At 40.0% G+C, this 17107-nt stretch overlaps 1 protein-coding gene across 1 annotated transcript; it reads right to left on the bottom strand.

Annotated features, from left to right (window-relative positions):
• Positions 1-362: 362 nt before the first annotated feature.
• LOC139736423 (kinesin-like protein KIF22) lies at positions 363-13400 on the bottom strand. Its single transcript, XM_071647178.1, has 15 exons — positions 13341-13400; positions 12128-12356; positions 11462-11634; positions 10114-10259; positions 8928-8991; positions 8016-8128; positions 7104-7179; positions 6540-6584; positions 5412-5692; positions 4457-4574; positions 3849-4020; positions 2902-3041; positions 2232-2313; positions 1495-1619; positions 363-452 (listed from the first exon to the last, which is right to left on the bottom strand). The coding sequence occupies exons 1-15, from the start codon at positions 13398-13400 to the stop codon at positions 363-365; spliced, it is 1914 nt and encodes a 637-aa protein (XP_071503279.1).
• Positions 13401-17107: the final 3707 nt, after the last annotated feature.

The following is a 17107-nucleotide window of genomic DNA, read 5'->3' as shown; positions in this document are numbered from 1 at the left end:
GATTTGAGTTATACATCATTTTAAAGCTTAAAGTCTGCTCTTTCAGAATATGGTCTTAACTAAAAATTCATGTCTGGCGACTTTTTGTTTGTTTTGTGGTGCAGGGTCACATTTAAAATCTTAAACTGAATGCTGTTCCAAGCATGGTACAAATGACATCGATAAATCAGAGATTTCAACTGTCCAGAATTCATCTTCTCATTCAAAACAGACAAACAGACAAAGAAACAGAGAATTATGATGAGAATCTGTTATCACTTATCAGTGCTTTGAATTTAGAAATGATCCCCAGCACAGAAAATTTTCCTTCATGTTCTAGAAGTAGAGAAACTTTAACAGAAGAAATTTAGTATCGCTTTCAGTCACGTGATTGGTGGATAAAGTGCACTCACCCCTAGAATGTTGTCTACAGCTCTTTGCGGAAGTCCTTTTACCCTGTACAAATCCTCCACCTGACAAAAAGGGGAAGAAAGAGTAGTTTTTTCCTCATTACGACAAACTCCTGTCAATCACAGCCAACTACAGAGTATATAAACAGTCAACCTTGTTGAATCTATTTGGACTGAAGAAATGGCTTCGACCTAGAGAAAATTTGACTTACGAGGGATTAAAATCAACAGAATATAAAGAGACGAGGACCTGAAAAGACCTTCAACTTGGGCGATTATTCGACTTATACGAGGTTGACTTAAGCACAGTTGACAGTATATCATCAAGACGAAATGTGGGTGTGTTTTTATGCCCGTTTTTCATGGCATTTGTAATTATCTGTAAAATCACATTCATTCAATTTCTAAGAACTTCAAGTCGTAATTCTTGCCAATGTCTGAAAAAAAGTGTAGATACAGGTATAATGAGCTGCTTGGAGCAACCACAATTCCCTTACTATATCGGTTATCTTCTTAAATGAGGAGAAAAAATAAAAGAGGATTGGAATATGCAAAATCACCTTGTTATATCTGGCCTTATTATACAAGGTTCCCCTATATACAACTGTATGTCTACCCATCAGTAACACTTTCTTTCCATGGTATGTTTCTTAAACAAATATCAGCTATAAGGATGTACAACACATTTTTCCTGATGGAAGCTATTTCAACTTTATCATGTGAAATGGTGCCTTGGTTTGACACATCCACATACACACACACACACACACACAGGGAATTATCATGTGAAATGGTGCCCAGGATTGACATGCACACACACAAACACAAGAGGAGAAAGTCCAGTGGCAGATGGGGGTTAAGGGGGTTACCCCCCTCCCCCCCCCCCCCCCCCCCCCCCCCTCCCCCAAACACACGCACACCACTCCTTTTTTTTTCTGTTTTTTTTAGCTTGTCAGCAGATTGGGGAGAGAAGTGGCAGCATAAAATGTGAAGACCTTCTTTCTTATTTTTGGTCATGACCCATCGTCATTGGGTCAAACCCACCCACTCCGCCCCACCCCCCCTTCGCCAAAAAACCTGGAGCCACCCCTGAAGTCCCACTCACCTTGGTGAAGGAGCCAAAGGCCTGCCTCCAGCTGTGGATGAGCTGAGCCCGCTTCTCACCCACGCTCTGCAGGGACTTCAGCTGCTTGACGGACCCACCGTTCAGTACGGCCAAGATTTCACTCCCTGCTCGAGAATCGGGGTGGGGGAAGAAAACGTCAAGTGGTTACATCCAAAACACAAGGCTTGTTGGTACTGAACCAGTGAGATGGAAGTAAAAAGGGAATAAAGCTTTACACCAAGTTGGATAATGTTAAATCAGTCTTGACATAAAAACACTATCAAGTCATCTAACATGGAAGCCCACACTAACTAAACTATGGTAGATTTTTGGCATTGATTGTACTGGTGTACATTCCAAATGTCTGCATTGGTGCTCATTAAATACATAATGGTACAGTTGGCACATGGAATGCCTAAGATACTTTTATTTTGACTTGGCTGCCCAAGATAATCAAGAATGTGTAGAAAATTGTGTTTCAGACATTTGATGGAAACAGTTCTCATTGCTTCTCCTCAAAACAAATTGTCTTCAATACCAAAGCATACTACACTCACATTTTCTTTTTTTAATCAAGCTACTACTTTGCATGCTACAAACGGCCACTGGTTCTGGACAGCATTCATGGAATTTAAATTCCATTACAAAACTTTAATCAAACAGCAAACTAAATGGCCCATTTTTCTTTTTCAAAGAAAGATATGCAGCAGGGTATGAGAGAAAGAGATCAAACTAACGGTGCTTCTCTTGAAATTCTGGGTCCAGCGTCAGTTGCCATCTGTTTTCTTTGGTCTCTGTCTCAACACTTTCTGATCTCTGCTGTACAAAACAAATGAGCATAATAACAAACAAGTTCAATTTCGGAGTGATTGTCTGAGATGTAGTCATCTGTTTCATCCAAATGCATGTTGGGATATTGCTCCACATTGGCAATTATGTGGGCGCTGTATTGGTATTCCAGTGATCCAGTAGTTCAACAGTGCTACTGTATGCAGCAAACAAGATAAGTCAAACGAGTACTAGAGGATGAAAGAACTGAAGGCATAAATAAAACATGATAACTTCAAACTTCCATGGTTTCCTTATGTTTAGTTTCATAGAACAGGCAACTCACATTATAACAAAGTCCTCGGGACGGGCAATTTTCTTTATTATACCAAAATTTTATAGTTATAGCCGAATGGTATAGTATATAAAGACATATAAATGATAAGTTTTGGACCTGAATTTTTACTTCTGTGTATTGAGAATTTTGTATAACCATATTCATTATAACGGGAGTGCACTATGGTCGAATTGAACAATTTTGTGTGTGTGGGTGACTTTCATCTTCTTATCAATGTCAATTTGAACATGGTGCGCATTCCCCTTAAGTAAGGCAAAAGAAGAAGAAGAAAAGACACTTACAGAGTTGGAAGTATCCACCACTTTGACAAACTTTACTGGGCGTGGTCGGTTTCGCTGTTTCCTGTGTTTTCTTTGTCTGTCAGTACTGCGGTCATCATCCGTGTTCATAGAGGATTCCTGGTTCTCAGAGTTTTCTCCAACTGTGGAGATGAGATGATAGTATCACACAAACTTGCATGCAGTTGGAAGAGCAACGAACTTTGAAAACAAAGACTAAAGTGTAAAATTACTGAAAAGTGCTTCTCTTTCTCCTTCTCTGTGTCTAAAAACGATCCAAAATAATATGCAAAAATTGGTTTTCAATAGCAGAAAACGGATTGGGGCACAAAGTTTGAACTGTGATGTGGAAGGCTATTTCCATATTACAGTAAAAATCTTGTGTATGAGCAGTACTTTTTTTTTTACTGTCGGGAAATACCAGAAGTTGTGAGCGTGCCTTTTCAATCAACACAGCGGGATTGCAACCTATCCTATTTGAGTGACTGGGGTGCTTGCCAGCTCAAACTCAATGAATATGACTGGTAAAATTGGTTGTGTGCACAGTAATGAAGAGGTGCCTAATCCTGAGCAGCACTTGATTTTTTATTTTTATTTTTCATGGTTGTCTATGTGTTTTATTCCGGGTTTTTACATTACACAGGGAGGGGCTTCTTCATGCAATGTACTGATAGTGGATAAACAAAAAAGGGAGAAAATGCACCATAACTACTGTATAACGAGGAATGTTCGCCTGCATTTTAATTTTGTGAATTTCGCGAGAGCCAAGATTCGCAAAATCAAAATGCAAGCGAAAGTTCTTGTCTACACTATATGCATTGAATGTTGGAGCCAGAGGCAACTCGCGAAAATTTCATGTCGCGAAAAATGTCATGCCGCGAAAATATCGTGTTCTACAGAATATCTCTACTCATTTTTATGAGCTGATGCTACACCGTAGGAACTCTTACCCGGCATGGGTTTGACCAATGCAAGGGGTGGACATGGCCGGTTGGGGTCAGTCAGGGTGAAGGTGCTTCTCCGATCGTGCTTGACCTCGACTTCTATCCCCTTCTCCCTGTGGGTCATGTTTGAGAGCTCTCTCCTCATGTCTTTCACTTCATTCAGGAGCTTCTTTGAGGTCTTATGGTGGTGGCAAAGAGCGAAATAGAAAAATGGAATTGTTAGTAGTCAAGGTGTCTATCATCAACTTACAAGTTCTTTTCAGTCATTTTTTTTCTGTGTCTTCACTGTTTCAAAGTTGTGTGTTTTTTCAGTTTTCTGTCTGTGTGACGGCAGATTAGAAAACCACAAGCATCAGTATTTGGACTTGAGCGCTATATAACTGACCACTGTTATTACAATTATCCTTAACATTATCATGACCATTAGTATGATTATCATTATTGTTACTATAATTTCTATTATCTACCTATATCATTTTTACTATCATCATCATTGTTTTCATTACCATCAAAATGTATATTGCCATCATTATCATTATTATCATTGATTTTAAGAGTTGCACTTTTTCACAGGAGGAGGTTCCCTCATAAGACAATCTTGATGTGATTCTCACAGGTGTTTTGGGTTCCTTCTTGGAGGCTTGATCCAGCCGTCTCAATAGAGTCTCCTCCAGGGATTGTAACCTCTGGTGGACGCTGGCCTCAAACGTCTCCTGCCGCTCCATGAGAGGTCTACGGGACAGAGGAGTAGAATTAGGCAAAGAGGATTGATGATAACTCCTTGACACGCGAGGGGGAAAAGATTTCTTCAGATGCCATACAAAAATTGTCGTATTGAGCCTTTGTTGTCCTGCAAACTTTTGACCACAGAACATTGCTTGCATTGTAGCAGCAAACTACTTAAGATTAGGACTTTTCCCGTGAAAAATAGACATTGAGGCAGGATAATCACAGATATTGTAGCATTACATTTTCCTTGTTGCATGCTTTTTGTAATTGACCCATGTAAGAGAACATGAATTCCATGGAGAGTAGTCTTTGATACTATTTCAAGAAAAGGCCCCTTCCAAATACAGTAACAACCAAATATATGCTTGAATAGAACTGCAGTAAAAGCTAAATGGAAACAAAACTCCTACAAATAAATAACAATGACACAAGAAGAGGAAAATTCTGAGTATGATAACTTCCTTTACTTGTAAGAATGCTTAAATAGAAAGGCATACATGTAGTATCGTTCAGGCCTTGCTGCATAAAGAACCCTTTGCAAATGCAACATGATACAGAAGCGTGTATCACTGCAACACCTTTGATTAGCTTTCAAGATTTCCACTTGCCATCAGAGAAGTTGCTTATACATTGTATTGTCAGAAATTTTCATTGCAGGTCTATGCAATGGGCCCTGGGCCCTGCTGCTGCATAAGTCAGGTCTCAGCCAATATTCTGACTTATGTTTGATCTCAACTTTTATGCAACAGAGTCAAGGGTTTGCTTCCATCATAACAATTCATTCTGCTAGCTGAAGGAGGCTACGCATGCTACTGGAGTAACCAGGCTGCTCTTGCTTACTGGAGAATGTCGCCATTGGCAACCACTCTGCCACCATCCTCGATAGCACGAGTCTTGGCTGGTGGGAGGTCATCCGTCTCGATGCCGCCGTCCCCGTCACTCAGCGTCCGCTTCCGGGATGCGACCCGAACGTTCTCCGTCGTCTCCCTGGCAACGGGCCGGTTCACGATCTGCTTGGACTTAGCGGCAAAGTGGAGGGTGGTGTAGGTGTCCATGTAGTTCTCCTCCTCTGGAGCGATGTTGGTGATCATACAGGCATGAGCGCTTCCTCCGAGGGAATCCTTGGTAGAAGCACCGAGAGATAGATCAAACAATTAGATAGACATATTGATAGATAGATCACCAGATAAATACATGGATAGACAGACAGATAGATAGATAGATAGATAGATAGATAGATAGATAGATAGATAGCTGACAAGATAGAAAAATACATAAAGAGATAGAAACATAGATACATAGACACATAGATAAATAGATAAATTGATAGATATATAGACAGAGATATACACATAGAGATTAATAGATCTATAGACACATAGATCAACAGATAGATGATAGAAAAACAGATCTATAGATTGATAGGTAGAAAAATTGCCATACAGGCAAATGAATAGATAGACAGATACAGATTGTAGATAATTAATAGAGAAGGTAGTTCAAATTTTAATGGTGAGAAGGAAGATAAAACATTTCATTTTCCTAGCTTCTTCCTATCTAAGTATCTGAGGTCCCTTCGTTGGGTTTGGAGCATTATATATCAAATACATCTCCACCTTTTTCGGGAGGATAACTTTCATAGCATATATTAAGCTGTTATGAGATACACTGAGGTTTAAAATGTTATCTTGCCATAATTATCTTTCCATATATATTATACATATACACTTCATGATGCATACAAGTCCTGTGAATGGAAATTTGTTGGTGCTTCATGCTCACTAGAAGGAAGAAAATTAATTTATTAGAATGATAACTTCAGAGAAGAGGATCCAATTTCAATTTTTTTTCTGTCTGTCATATTACCAATCTGTCTTTGGCACAAAGTCTTGCAAACCTGTTCAAAGTTTCAGTTTACAAGAGTTTTGATAACATTTCACAGAATTCCTCATCATACTATCTACTCACCTGCAACAATCTTGTGAGCTTGCTGTCTCTATACGGGACCCGAGGCTTTTGATGGGAAGTAAGGAAAGAAGCAAACACTGAAATCAATGGATGACAGATGATTCACATATTGTTAATGTACACATTAGGAACTATCATGGCTAGTTGCATACTATCCTTGCATACTAGGAAGGAAGGAAGAACGGAAACTCAAAACATCTTCACCAAACAGAAAATGCACATACATTGCAAAAAAACATCAATTTCATGCAGGCTAAATATACCGTATAGAAAGGTGTATCCTGAACATCATAGTCAAGTGGAATGTCGCCATGGAGATCAAATTACTGCAATCAAACTGGCAAACCTGATGTGGCTTATTTGTCATCCACTCAGTGTTCAGTTCTTAGGAATTGTGTCTAATAATCCTTGTAATTTCGAAAGTAAAATACACTGCAACTGAACCTTGTGCAGATACCCAGAACATGTGAATATAGTTTGTCTCTTGAGGTAATTATTTTGCACATACAAATACATGCAGACAGACAGACTGACACATACACACACATTGACATGAATATTTACCAGTCTCTGATTGAGGGCATCCACTACCTGCCCTAGAACAAAGAGAGATGTGTTGATTGCACCACTCTCTTTCAGTCTGAAAGGAAGAATAGGAAACGGATAGACATGAAAAGTTGTACAGTAGACTCCTGTTATAATGAAGTCCTTGGCACTTGCAGTTTTCTTTCATTATATCAACATTTCATTATAACTGAACAAATAAACAATTAAAAACATGCAGCGGATAATGTTGCAGCCTGAATTTTTATTTTGTTGCAACCAAAATTTTGTTATAACCGTGTTCCTTATAATGGGAGTGAACTGTATGGGTTGTCACCATGTAACTGGTGTATCATGCTTTCATTACTTCATGTCTGTTTAACCCATCTAGAGTGAGTGAGTGAACGAATGAATGAATGAATGAATGAACAGCTGAATTATTATGAATGAATAGATAAATGAATGAATGAGTGAATGAAGGAAGAAATGAGACCTTCCCTCCAAGCAAAAAGAAAGTCAGGAAAAAGAAAAAAAGGGCACCTGAATTGAAAGATGAACACAACGGTAAAACAGTTTAGATGTGATGTTATGTGTTGGGTTTTTTTAGGGGGGGGGGGGGGTGGACTGTCTCATTAAGCTTAGCAAATTTTGGTAGTTACTCAGTCAACAATGCAAAACAAATTTTTAAACAACGTAAATAGCCTACTTTTTAAAGGAGGAATGATGGACAAAGGTTCATGGAATACCAGCCCAAGAAATAAACATTGTGGCCATAGCCAGATCTTATAATTGATCTACAGTATTGTAAAATGAGATGGAACTTTTTGATTATTTGAATCTACAAATTCTGCCCTCAAAAGCATTGCCAAGTGTCTATTCATAGGCTGTTTTTTTTTTCTGACAGTGTATTGCACAGACTGCACTCATATCTACCTGATTCCCCGGTTGCCAGTCTTCTTGTTGTTCTCACTCCCAGCCAGGTCAATCAGGTATAGTTTACCAGTCTGTGTGTGCTTCTTGGAACCCTCTGTTCTCTCTTTTACAACCTATGAGTATGGAAAGCCAGAAGAGGATTAGTTCACATTTGATACTCTAGTCTCATACCAAAGAATAAATACAAAGTAAAGAAAAAAAATCAAAACAATACAACCAATAAATTAAAAAAAATTCAATGATCCAACTATCTTCACCTGCTAGTCATTATTTCATGTAACGTTTACATTCAACTTTTATACAAGACGGCCACTTGAAATCTTTATGTGCCATGTTCGCACGCCTGACTCAGTCGACGGCGTGCCAATTTGTTCGCATATTCTGCTCAAACGCACAAACCTGCCCAAACCGACTGATAAATCACCAAATGCCACAGTACAATGAAAGTGTTTCTTGCGATTCCATTCCTGTCACACGTAACTTACAGTTTATGTGGTGATTGACTATCAAGAGGTGTTCAGTACTGGATTTGCGAGTAAATTCTCAATTTCTGTCACTGTTTTGTGTGCAAAAGTCATGCCTCTACAATAATCTAGCTACTGGTCATTTAACAGAAAGCAATGATAGATTTGTCATGCAATTTACATCAAAGCAAAGCTTGACATTTTCTCTGCAACGTCGCTCACTACATGTTCAGCGTAACAAAAATCTATAAAAGTTACACAGATTTGAAGAACAAAATGTTTTCCCAAAGCACGACTGCGTTGCTGTCTCAGAATAATGTGGCACACAGGGGGTTTTAACCATGGCACATAAAGAGTAACATATGTCTATTATTCACTAAAAGCTCTATGTAGCATATCATCAGTCGCCACTGTTGACAGGAAAACAAATGACTAGAAGTAACCTCACCCTCAGAAGTAGAATTGAATGGCTGCGACTGGAGCGACTATTCAGTTTGGTAGCAGCAGTTGTCCTGTAAAAGGGAGATTTACCAGAAAACTGAGTGATATGCAATTCATATACACAATTGTAGCACCATCCCCTTTTTGGATAGAAAAAAAAAATCAATTCTTTTGCAGCCATAATAAGTTTGTCACATAACATTCATTTTCACAGGATTTTTAGTCAAAAGCAGTTGCACATGCGTAGACATGAAATGTTTCTATACATTTTGCTCAAGAAGACATGGACAATAATAACAGATTGGATCAACTTGTTAAAGACTATATCTGCTAGAAAGCATGAATCTCTGATAAGTTTACCAATATCTTTTTGCAACAAGACTATGAAAGAAAATAGCTGTGTAAACACAGTTTTCCTGCTGATTTCCCAAGACATTAATTTGGTTCTGAGACAAGTATAACAAATGTTTTGAGACTACTTGCCACAAGGTCATGTTACATACTGTAGATTTCAAAAAAAAAAAAAAAACAAAGTGAAAATAGAAGTATCTAAGTCTATTTGACTATTTTGAATAGCGCGCTATGTGCACAATCACATATATACTTAACAGAATTATTCTTCAGTACAGTTGAACCTCTCGTATCCGGACAAGTCGGGACCGGGGCTCATCCGGATAAGGGATTTGGCCGGATACGGGAGACTCAATGCTTTATACATGTACATACTAATGTAGCCCATTGTAGTAGCACATGTAGTAATGTGTATACTGCAACCTTTTCATTGTTACATTTGGGGATGTTAAAATGTCTGAAGGTAAGCAATTTGGAAGGAAATTTGATGTAATGTATGTTAATCATGTTGGAAGTAATATGTAATTCATGTGTGTCTGTGTTGGAGTTCTCAAGGAGTTGGGAATCCCCCTTTCCTCCCGTAATGATTAAAAAAAAATCACGGCGAGATTGCGTCCGTATAATAGAGAGATCCGGATAAAGGGAGGCCGGATAAGAGAGGTTTAACTGTACTTTTAGTTATGGCTGCCTGTAATACAACATGTATTTCAATCTAGAAAGCAAAAGCCCAATATACAACATTTAGAAATGATGAACCCTCCCGAAAATAGGACACAATATGAATGAACCAGCATCCCTGTGAAGAGAGAATCTGCATAGAACCAGAGATGAGTTGCTCACACCTATTTTTGCTGGCCGGTATGAAGTACTTTGCAAATTCGTTGAAATCTGAGATTGGCCTCTCAGCCAGACTTGGGATGAAGATATTCCGCATCCTGTCTTCCCGAATTGGCAAGTCTCGATTCTTTGGCTCCAGCAAGTCAAAAATCTGTGAGTGATTAAAATTGGCAGTACACTTGTATGACTTGCAGTTTCACTGACTGAGTTTTGAGTACAATTAACCCTTTAGCAACTGAAGATTCTGTACATAATGACTTACGGTTCTCTGGAAGGTACAGCAATATTGATCTCATTTCGACAATTTTTTTAATGATGTAAAAAAGCTCACTGCCTGTTTATTTTATGTCTATTAGAAGTTATGTGTCTTTGAAAGCCTATTAAGACTACCAAGAGAAGAAGAGTGTGTCATGGAAATAATTCTGGCATACTTTTGTTGACCTTTGACCTTTTTCAAATTACAATGTACATAATTATTATGTTCTATATATGAAAAACAAAAGAAATGATAAAGTATAAAACTACTGCAAAAATGGACAGGCGGTTTCGGGTGGCTTAGGGAGTAATAAGATCGGCGGTTTTGGGTAGATCAGCTACTAATGGGTTAATAACATGTCAATCTACACTGGTAAACCTCAGTCTTAACATGAGCATTTGTATTTACTGCACATTCAGAGAGAAGAAAATGTGCTTCACTAAACTAGCCAGGAGTTATTGAAGAAACAAACGAATTGGACTTGAAGAAATAAGGAAACTTTGTTCAAGGGATCTTGGAGTGTGTTACTGTAAAAGTGGATATTTTTGCCCAAGTAATTTTTCGCGCTCGTCCGGGTAAGATGGATTTCGTGTGCTTTTAATTCCGCGGAATCAGGACATTAACTACTGGAACATATGGCATGCAAAAATGTTCATGTGCTTTTATTTTCACGCTAGCATCTGGTTGTGCGAAATGTGCAAAAATGTCCACACTGCGAAAATTTCCACTTTTACAGTATATTATCTCTAAGAAAGTAGGAGAAAAACAGATTGGGTCCTATGAAATAACATCACACGTGGATTCCCCCAGTGGATAAATCTCAATGTTCACGTTTGTGGTATTAACCATCCTCTGGTGTCATCAATTAACATTGTACCTCAGTTATTCCAAGGAATCTGACTGCTATTAATCATTACAGCTGATATCTTTTTCATTATGTCCACCTAATTCTCATATATGGGTGAACTCTGTGGGATATTGGAGCTGTAAATTTTGTGTCAACATAAATTGCTTGTATGAAGTGTTCGAAAGCCAGTGACTTAAAAAATAACAAGAACGAAGAGTTTTAAGAAGAAAGGATTTTGAGTGATCACTACCTTCTCTTGGTAGATTTCCAGGTAGGAGAAAGAGACAGCATAGGACCAGCTGTTGCCATGGCAATGGGCATCCTGCTTTTGTCTCTCACTGCCAATGACCTGAAAGATGTGGTTCAACGACCTCGGAATGACCCCTGGCTGTTCGTCTGTGCCAAGCATGGTGAAGGTCTTACCTGTTTGGATGAGACAATCATGATAAAAGTGCCAAGTATTACGGAAAAATGATATGTATACAAAACAGAGAAAGCATTGCCTCAACAAAAACTGTAATGAAAGAGACAATCAGAGAAAGTGGCATGTTGCAACATATTATTAATTCTATCATAAGAAGGGCTAGTGTACTACACTGATATTCAGGGGAGCTTTAATGTAAATCTCACTTCAAATGTTATCACTTTTAAAGTTCAAGTGCAAGACCAAAATATGACGGTTTTTCACTTGTACCTCATCAAAAGATACACGTATGTTGTTAGATAACTGAGACGTATAATTTTTGTAAATTATTGTCCAACATTTAGCAAAACGTGAAACACGTTACCACTTTCTCAAACAAAACAAACTTATCTCCCAATGACTAGAGATGTACTCAACACGCTACTATGTAACTTGTAAGGAAGCTTTCATCCAGTGCTTTCTGCAGGTTAAAGCTTGGGGTCAGCATCTCACCTGTGCCAGTCGGACCATAGGCAAACACGCTGGCATTCTGACCGTTAAGGACGTGGGACAGGAGCGGCCTCACGCATCTCTCGTGGATGCTCCTCTGGGAGGCCCGCTGGTCGAAGCAGGCGTCAAAGTCAAAGTGGATGCTCTGCTCCGTGTCGCGCCAGTTCCAGATTTCCAACTCGGAATCTGAGATGCTGGTGATGACGGGATCCTTCTGTTCATTTTCCTCTGGCTACAAAATCCACAAATGAAACACCAGAGCAAGGCATTTAATACAAATATCAAATCTGTCTCTCACATGCACAGATGGGTATTCTGGCAAGGGTCCCATACTTTTAACAGGCAACTGCCCATTCATTCTTTCCTGCCCTACAGTGATCCTTGGGGCAAGTAGGCAAGTCGGTTTGTCGGTACAGATGCATTTTTATTACCGTTAGTATTAAGCAACAGGACATCATTCATTATGAACAAAATCAACACCATTTTGACAAGAATTTTTGTTTGTTAAATCGATGAACAGCCAACCAAATAAACATATACTCAAATTCTACTCTATTGTATTCTTTGTCTGCCTACTGGTGATGTAAAATCTCTAGGACTACGACCATATGAAACATTCTTGAACAGCTCACTTAACCACTGGAATTGATCTGCTCTGAACAAAAAATTCAAGCATTTGAGAGTAAATCGTGTCCTTGAATGCCTGGAGTGAGAGATGCTGTAGCCGAGTTTTCGATGCAATTCATGCTTAAAAATTCTTACTTTTATTGATGCATTATAAACATCAATGCTTCTTTTTTGGTAATTTGTTGAAAAGAAGAAGAAGCTTTCTCAGTGATGATTTCATCAAAATCAAACAAAACAAAAAATAAGCACACTGTAACATTTTGTAGCCAATTTATGAGCAGGTCAGTTTACTGCACATTAGGTACAGGATTTTATACTATGTCATATGAACTTAGAAATTTGAGCTGACAAACTATTTAAAAGTTTACTTAATATTAGACCTACAAAGGCTACCAGAAATACAAATGTGTCATTGCACATGTTTGAAATATGGTTTACAGGGATAGGGTTTAGTTTTGAGATTAAATCATGTAACATGCATTGGCTATTAAAGGTGAAATTGTTTAGGGTGCATATTATTTTTGAACTCCTTTCAGCACAAAGTTGTTCTTGTTTGTTTGTATTTCAATAACAATAACATTATCAATACCTTCAAGGCTGGTCGCAGACGCACAGCAACCTTGACGCGGCAGGCAGGTTTGGATGACATCAAGTCTTCTTTCCTGCATGGTGTCAACAAACATGTGAATCCCCATCAACATTTACAGCACTGTGTTTGTGTTTTCTTTACTTGTACACAACAAATGGACAATCATTACGTTATATAATAAATTCAGGGTGCGGCAAACTCACCTCCTAGCTGTGCATGCTCGCTTGCCTGCTGGTGGGGCGGGACACCTAATATTCTGAACGCATGGGCAAGGGAAATACATGGACAATTTGCTCGATTATTCGGCAAGACTTCCTAACATTTGTGTCCTCACCTCTACAGCTATGAAATATCTAGTGACTGACCAGTACTAGTACAGTAGTACTATAGTAGCGATTGTGTGTGGTTCAGTGCATAAACAAACAAGGGTAGGGGAGTGTAGCATCGTATGGAAAAACTGGGGGGGGGGGGGGGGGACTTAACTGAAGGAAGTCTTTCTGATTTTAAATTCTTGCCAGGTCACTGTCTGTGAGTGTGAGTGAGGCGAGTATGGTAGGGGCTCTTGCCCGGAATACGTAAGGCCTGTTTAGTGTGAGGGTGTGTGAAGGAGCGCCCCTAAACCCTGGAGCTGGAGTGCTCCTTCACACAGTGGTGAGTTAGACTTATACCCCTTTCCCGCTGAAGAAAATCTTCCCCGGGGGCACCTGGGGGCACCCGGGGAACCCCGCAGTGTGAAAGGTCACTCGGTTGAAACCTAGGGGAAGCCTAGGTGAAACACCGATGAAATTTTGGGCAATTTTTACCCGAGAAGCGTCCTGGGTAAACACCGATAGTTCAACGGGAAATCACCCGGTGGTTCACCGAGAGCGCCCAGCGTGAAAGGTTGTCTCGGTGAAACACTGGGAAAATATGCAGATTATGTCAAAGGTCATGTTTTGTTTCTGGTTCTAGCGCGCACTCGACCTCCCAAATCCACACGTACAGGGTACTAGTAATTAAATAATTACATGTACTAGTAATGTAAACATACACACGACACTACATAGTATGTCGTTTCGTGTGCAATGTGGCGTTCACAGTGCGACGGCATTGTTTTGCATCGTGCTGTGCATTGTATTGTTTAATTAGCACGCCGTGTATACAAAGCTGATATAGGTTTACAGTGTACTTGATCGATTTGATGCTTCCTCCTTCTTCGTCTTCCTCTAGTGTCTAGCTCTTAACTCTTCCAGTAAAGTCTGATACAAGCCGCCTCTTGCTTGATTTTTTCGAGGGAATTTTGCAAATGGCTGGAGTGTGGACCAAAGACGAAGAGAGACTGTTACTTCAATTACGTAGCGAGGCAGCAGTGAACGAAGAACTGAGCGGGACGTCGGCTGACGCTGACGCGTACGAGTCCCTCCTCCGAAAACTTGCTGAACATGGGATCGAAAAAACCAAATCGCAGATGCACAACAAACGCAAGTACATAAGATCACCCACGTTGCGAGTTCACCGAGAGCAGTGTGAAACGACGGCACTGAAACTTTCACCGAGAGGTTCCCCGGTGAATTCACCGGGGAACCTCTCGGTGGTTCACCGAGACGGGCAGCGGGAAAGGGGTATTAGAGTGCTCCGGGGTTACTGTGAGGGCTGTGTTGCTGTAGCACATGATTTCATTGCCTTGTTGAGAAATGCATCGTGTAATTTCTATATTGCCGAGTTACTATTTGGATCGATTGTTCTGTTAGTGCAGGGCTCGACACTAACTTTTTTTTTTTTGGTGGCCCGATGGGGCCACCAAAATCATCAATTTCAAATTTTTGGTGGCCCGAAAAAAACTCAATAAAAAACATTGAAAGTCCTTTTTTTAATGAGTCAAATATCTAAGTTTTATCATAGTAAGAACAGTGGAAGCTGGACATATCTATTCATAAATAAACCTCAACAAACTCGCAACACTCACTCTTAGGCACTCATTCAGTCCTTTTAATCCATCCTTTAATCAAATTTAACTGCTGAATGGTGAAGACTAAGTTATTCATTGACAGGCACATGCGTTGCAACATCTAAACATAAATAAATTACATCAGATTACATGTCAATAATTAAGAAGCTAAAAGAACATATTTCTATTTCTCAAAACACAAAAGACAAAATTAATACTTTTGCACACACTCACTGCATGCATTTATGCATTTCCGGCGCAAAAAGTTACAAACTTACAGTTATTGACATACTTTTCAAAAAATTGAAGGCGGGCCACCAAATTTGCCCTTTTTTGAAATTTGGTGGCCCGACTTTCATTTTTGGTGGCCCTGGGCCACCGGGCCACCGGGCCACCGTTAGTGTCGAGTGTAATCACACAGCTGTAGTGAAGGCAGTGTACAACCACACGCGTGTAGCCACACGAGTGTGGTTGTAGCCATGTCCAGAGTCGCTGGATACAGCCACACTCGTGTGTAAATGTACATGTACAGCTGTACATAGGGATACACACACGGTACGGAGATGATCGCTGTGCGTGCCTGTCAAACACATAAACGCCACACAATCGGCTTGCTCACAAAGTGATGAAAGTAACCTCATTTTCATACCTTTTAATATTGTTATTTTACAAATATATTTTCACTCATTCTCTTCGTGTTTGCTTGATTAGTTGATATGATGGGTTTAGAATTAATAGCAAAGTTACAACTGCCGCTAAATTGGGGGACTTTGGATTGACATCGCTAAACTACTTGTGGTGTGCTAGCGATCGCTCGGCGCAGCTGCAGTAGCCAAAAAAAAAGAAAGAGTCAAGTTGTTCAATCGATGGCCACAAAATGGAAAAAAGTTAAAAATGAAAAAAAGTATATTTGTCTAGATGGTGTGATAATATTAAATGGGATCAATCTAGGAGGCAGGTTCATGTTCATCGCTTCGCTTCGCGGTGGTGCATGATCGTTGTACATTATACACGAGTGTGGCTGTATCCAGCAACTAGGGACATGGCTACAACCACACTCATGTGGCTGGATGGTAAAGACACACGCGTGTGGTTGTATACAGATGGCAGTTGATGAAGATGCAATACTTGCATTACTTAGAGCACCAGCTGAGCCCCCATCAGCTGGAGCCCAGGGCACACAGCACAGCAGCATGCAGGACAGCACTGTCACCAGTATACTTGGGTGACCCGCACCTCGTCATAGTTAATGTTTGCCCATATTTGAATCACATTTCGCCACTGAAATTCTTTGTAATCCAATTCACATACAGGAAAAATGCTGAAAATTCCAATGGAATCACAAGTTCACTGATCGATATTGAAAATTTGCAGCTATCGTCGTCGAACGCGAACGATGCGAAAAAGTTGCGCGCTGAGGAAGGGGCCCGCAACTCGTCACCCGCTCTCCCATAGACTATAGCACGTAAAAGACGTGTGCGGGTGACAGTGATGTTCCCATAGACATACACGTAAAAGATGCGTGCGGGTGACTTATAACACGTATTCCTATAGCCCTATGAAAATTTCAGATTTTCGCGAAAAACTGTTCGGTTTTCACCACAATTTGCTTGGTTGTGGTAGCCCTGCCAAGTTTCAAGCGTGCAGAACACCGTCACGGGCATACATTTTGTTTAGTGCGCTCAAAACAATTTTAAGTGGGGTGACGGTATTCGGGCCCCTGACGAGGTGCGGGCACCTCACTATACTATTAACCCCCCCCCACCCCCCCCCCCCCCACGGGGCGCAGCTCCTTGTACACAGTTACTGTCTGTATTACACGTTGGGGCTGGTCACACAG

Source organism: Diadema antillarum, unplaced genomic scaffold, assembly GCF_040938485.1.
Source record: "Diadema antillarum isolate AM-2024a unplaced genomic scaffold, OU_Dant_1.0 scf00000028, whole genome shotgun sequence".
Taxonomy (NCBI): domain Eukaryota; kingdom Metazoa; phylum Echinodermata; class Echinoidea; order Diadematoida; family Diadematidae; genus Diadema; species Diadema antillarum.
The sequence above is the reverse complement of the archived record's forward strand: the minus strand, read 5'-3'. Positions and strand labels throughout refer to the sequence as shown.

What these genes read in the sequence shown, in the direction of transcription:
- LOC139736423 (XM_071647178.1), bottom strand. Translation starts at nt 13,400, where the DNA reads ATGTCATCCAAACCTGCCTGCCGCGTCAAGGTTGCTGTGCGTCTGCGA. An exon ending in AGAAGGAACCCAAAACACCT is followed by an intron (nt 4,021 to 4,456) that starts GTGAGAATCACA and finishes CACCACCATAAG; the next exon opens with ACCTCAAAGAAGCTCCTGAA. An exon ending in AGAATTTCAAGAGAAGCACC is followed by an intron (nt 1,620 to 2,231) that starts GTTAGTTTGATC and finishes ATTCTCGAGCAG; the next exon opens with GGAGTGAAATCTTGGCCGTA.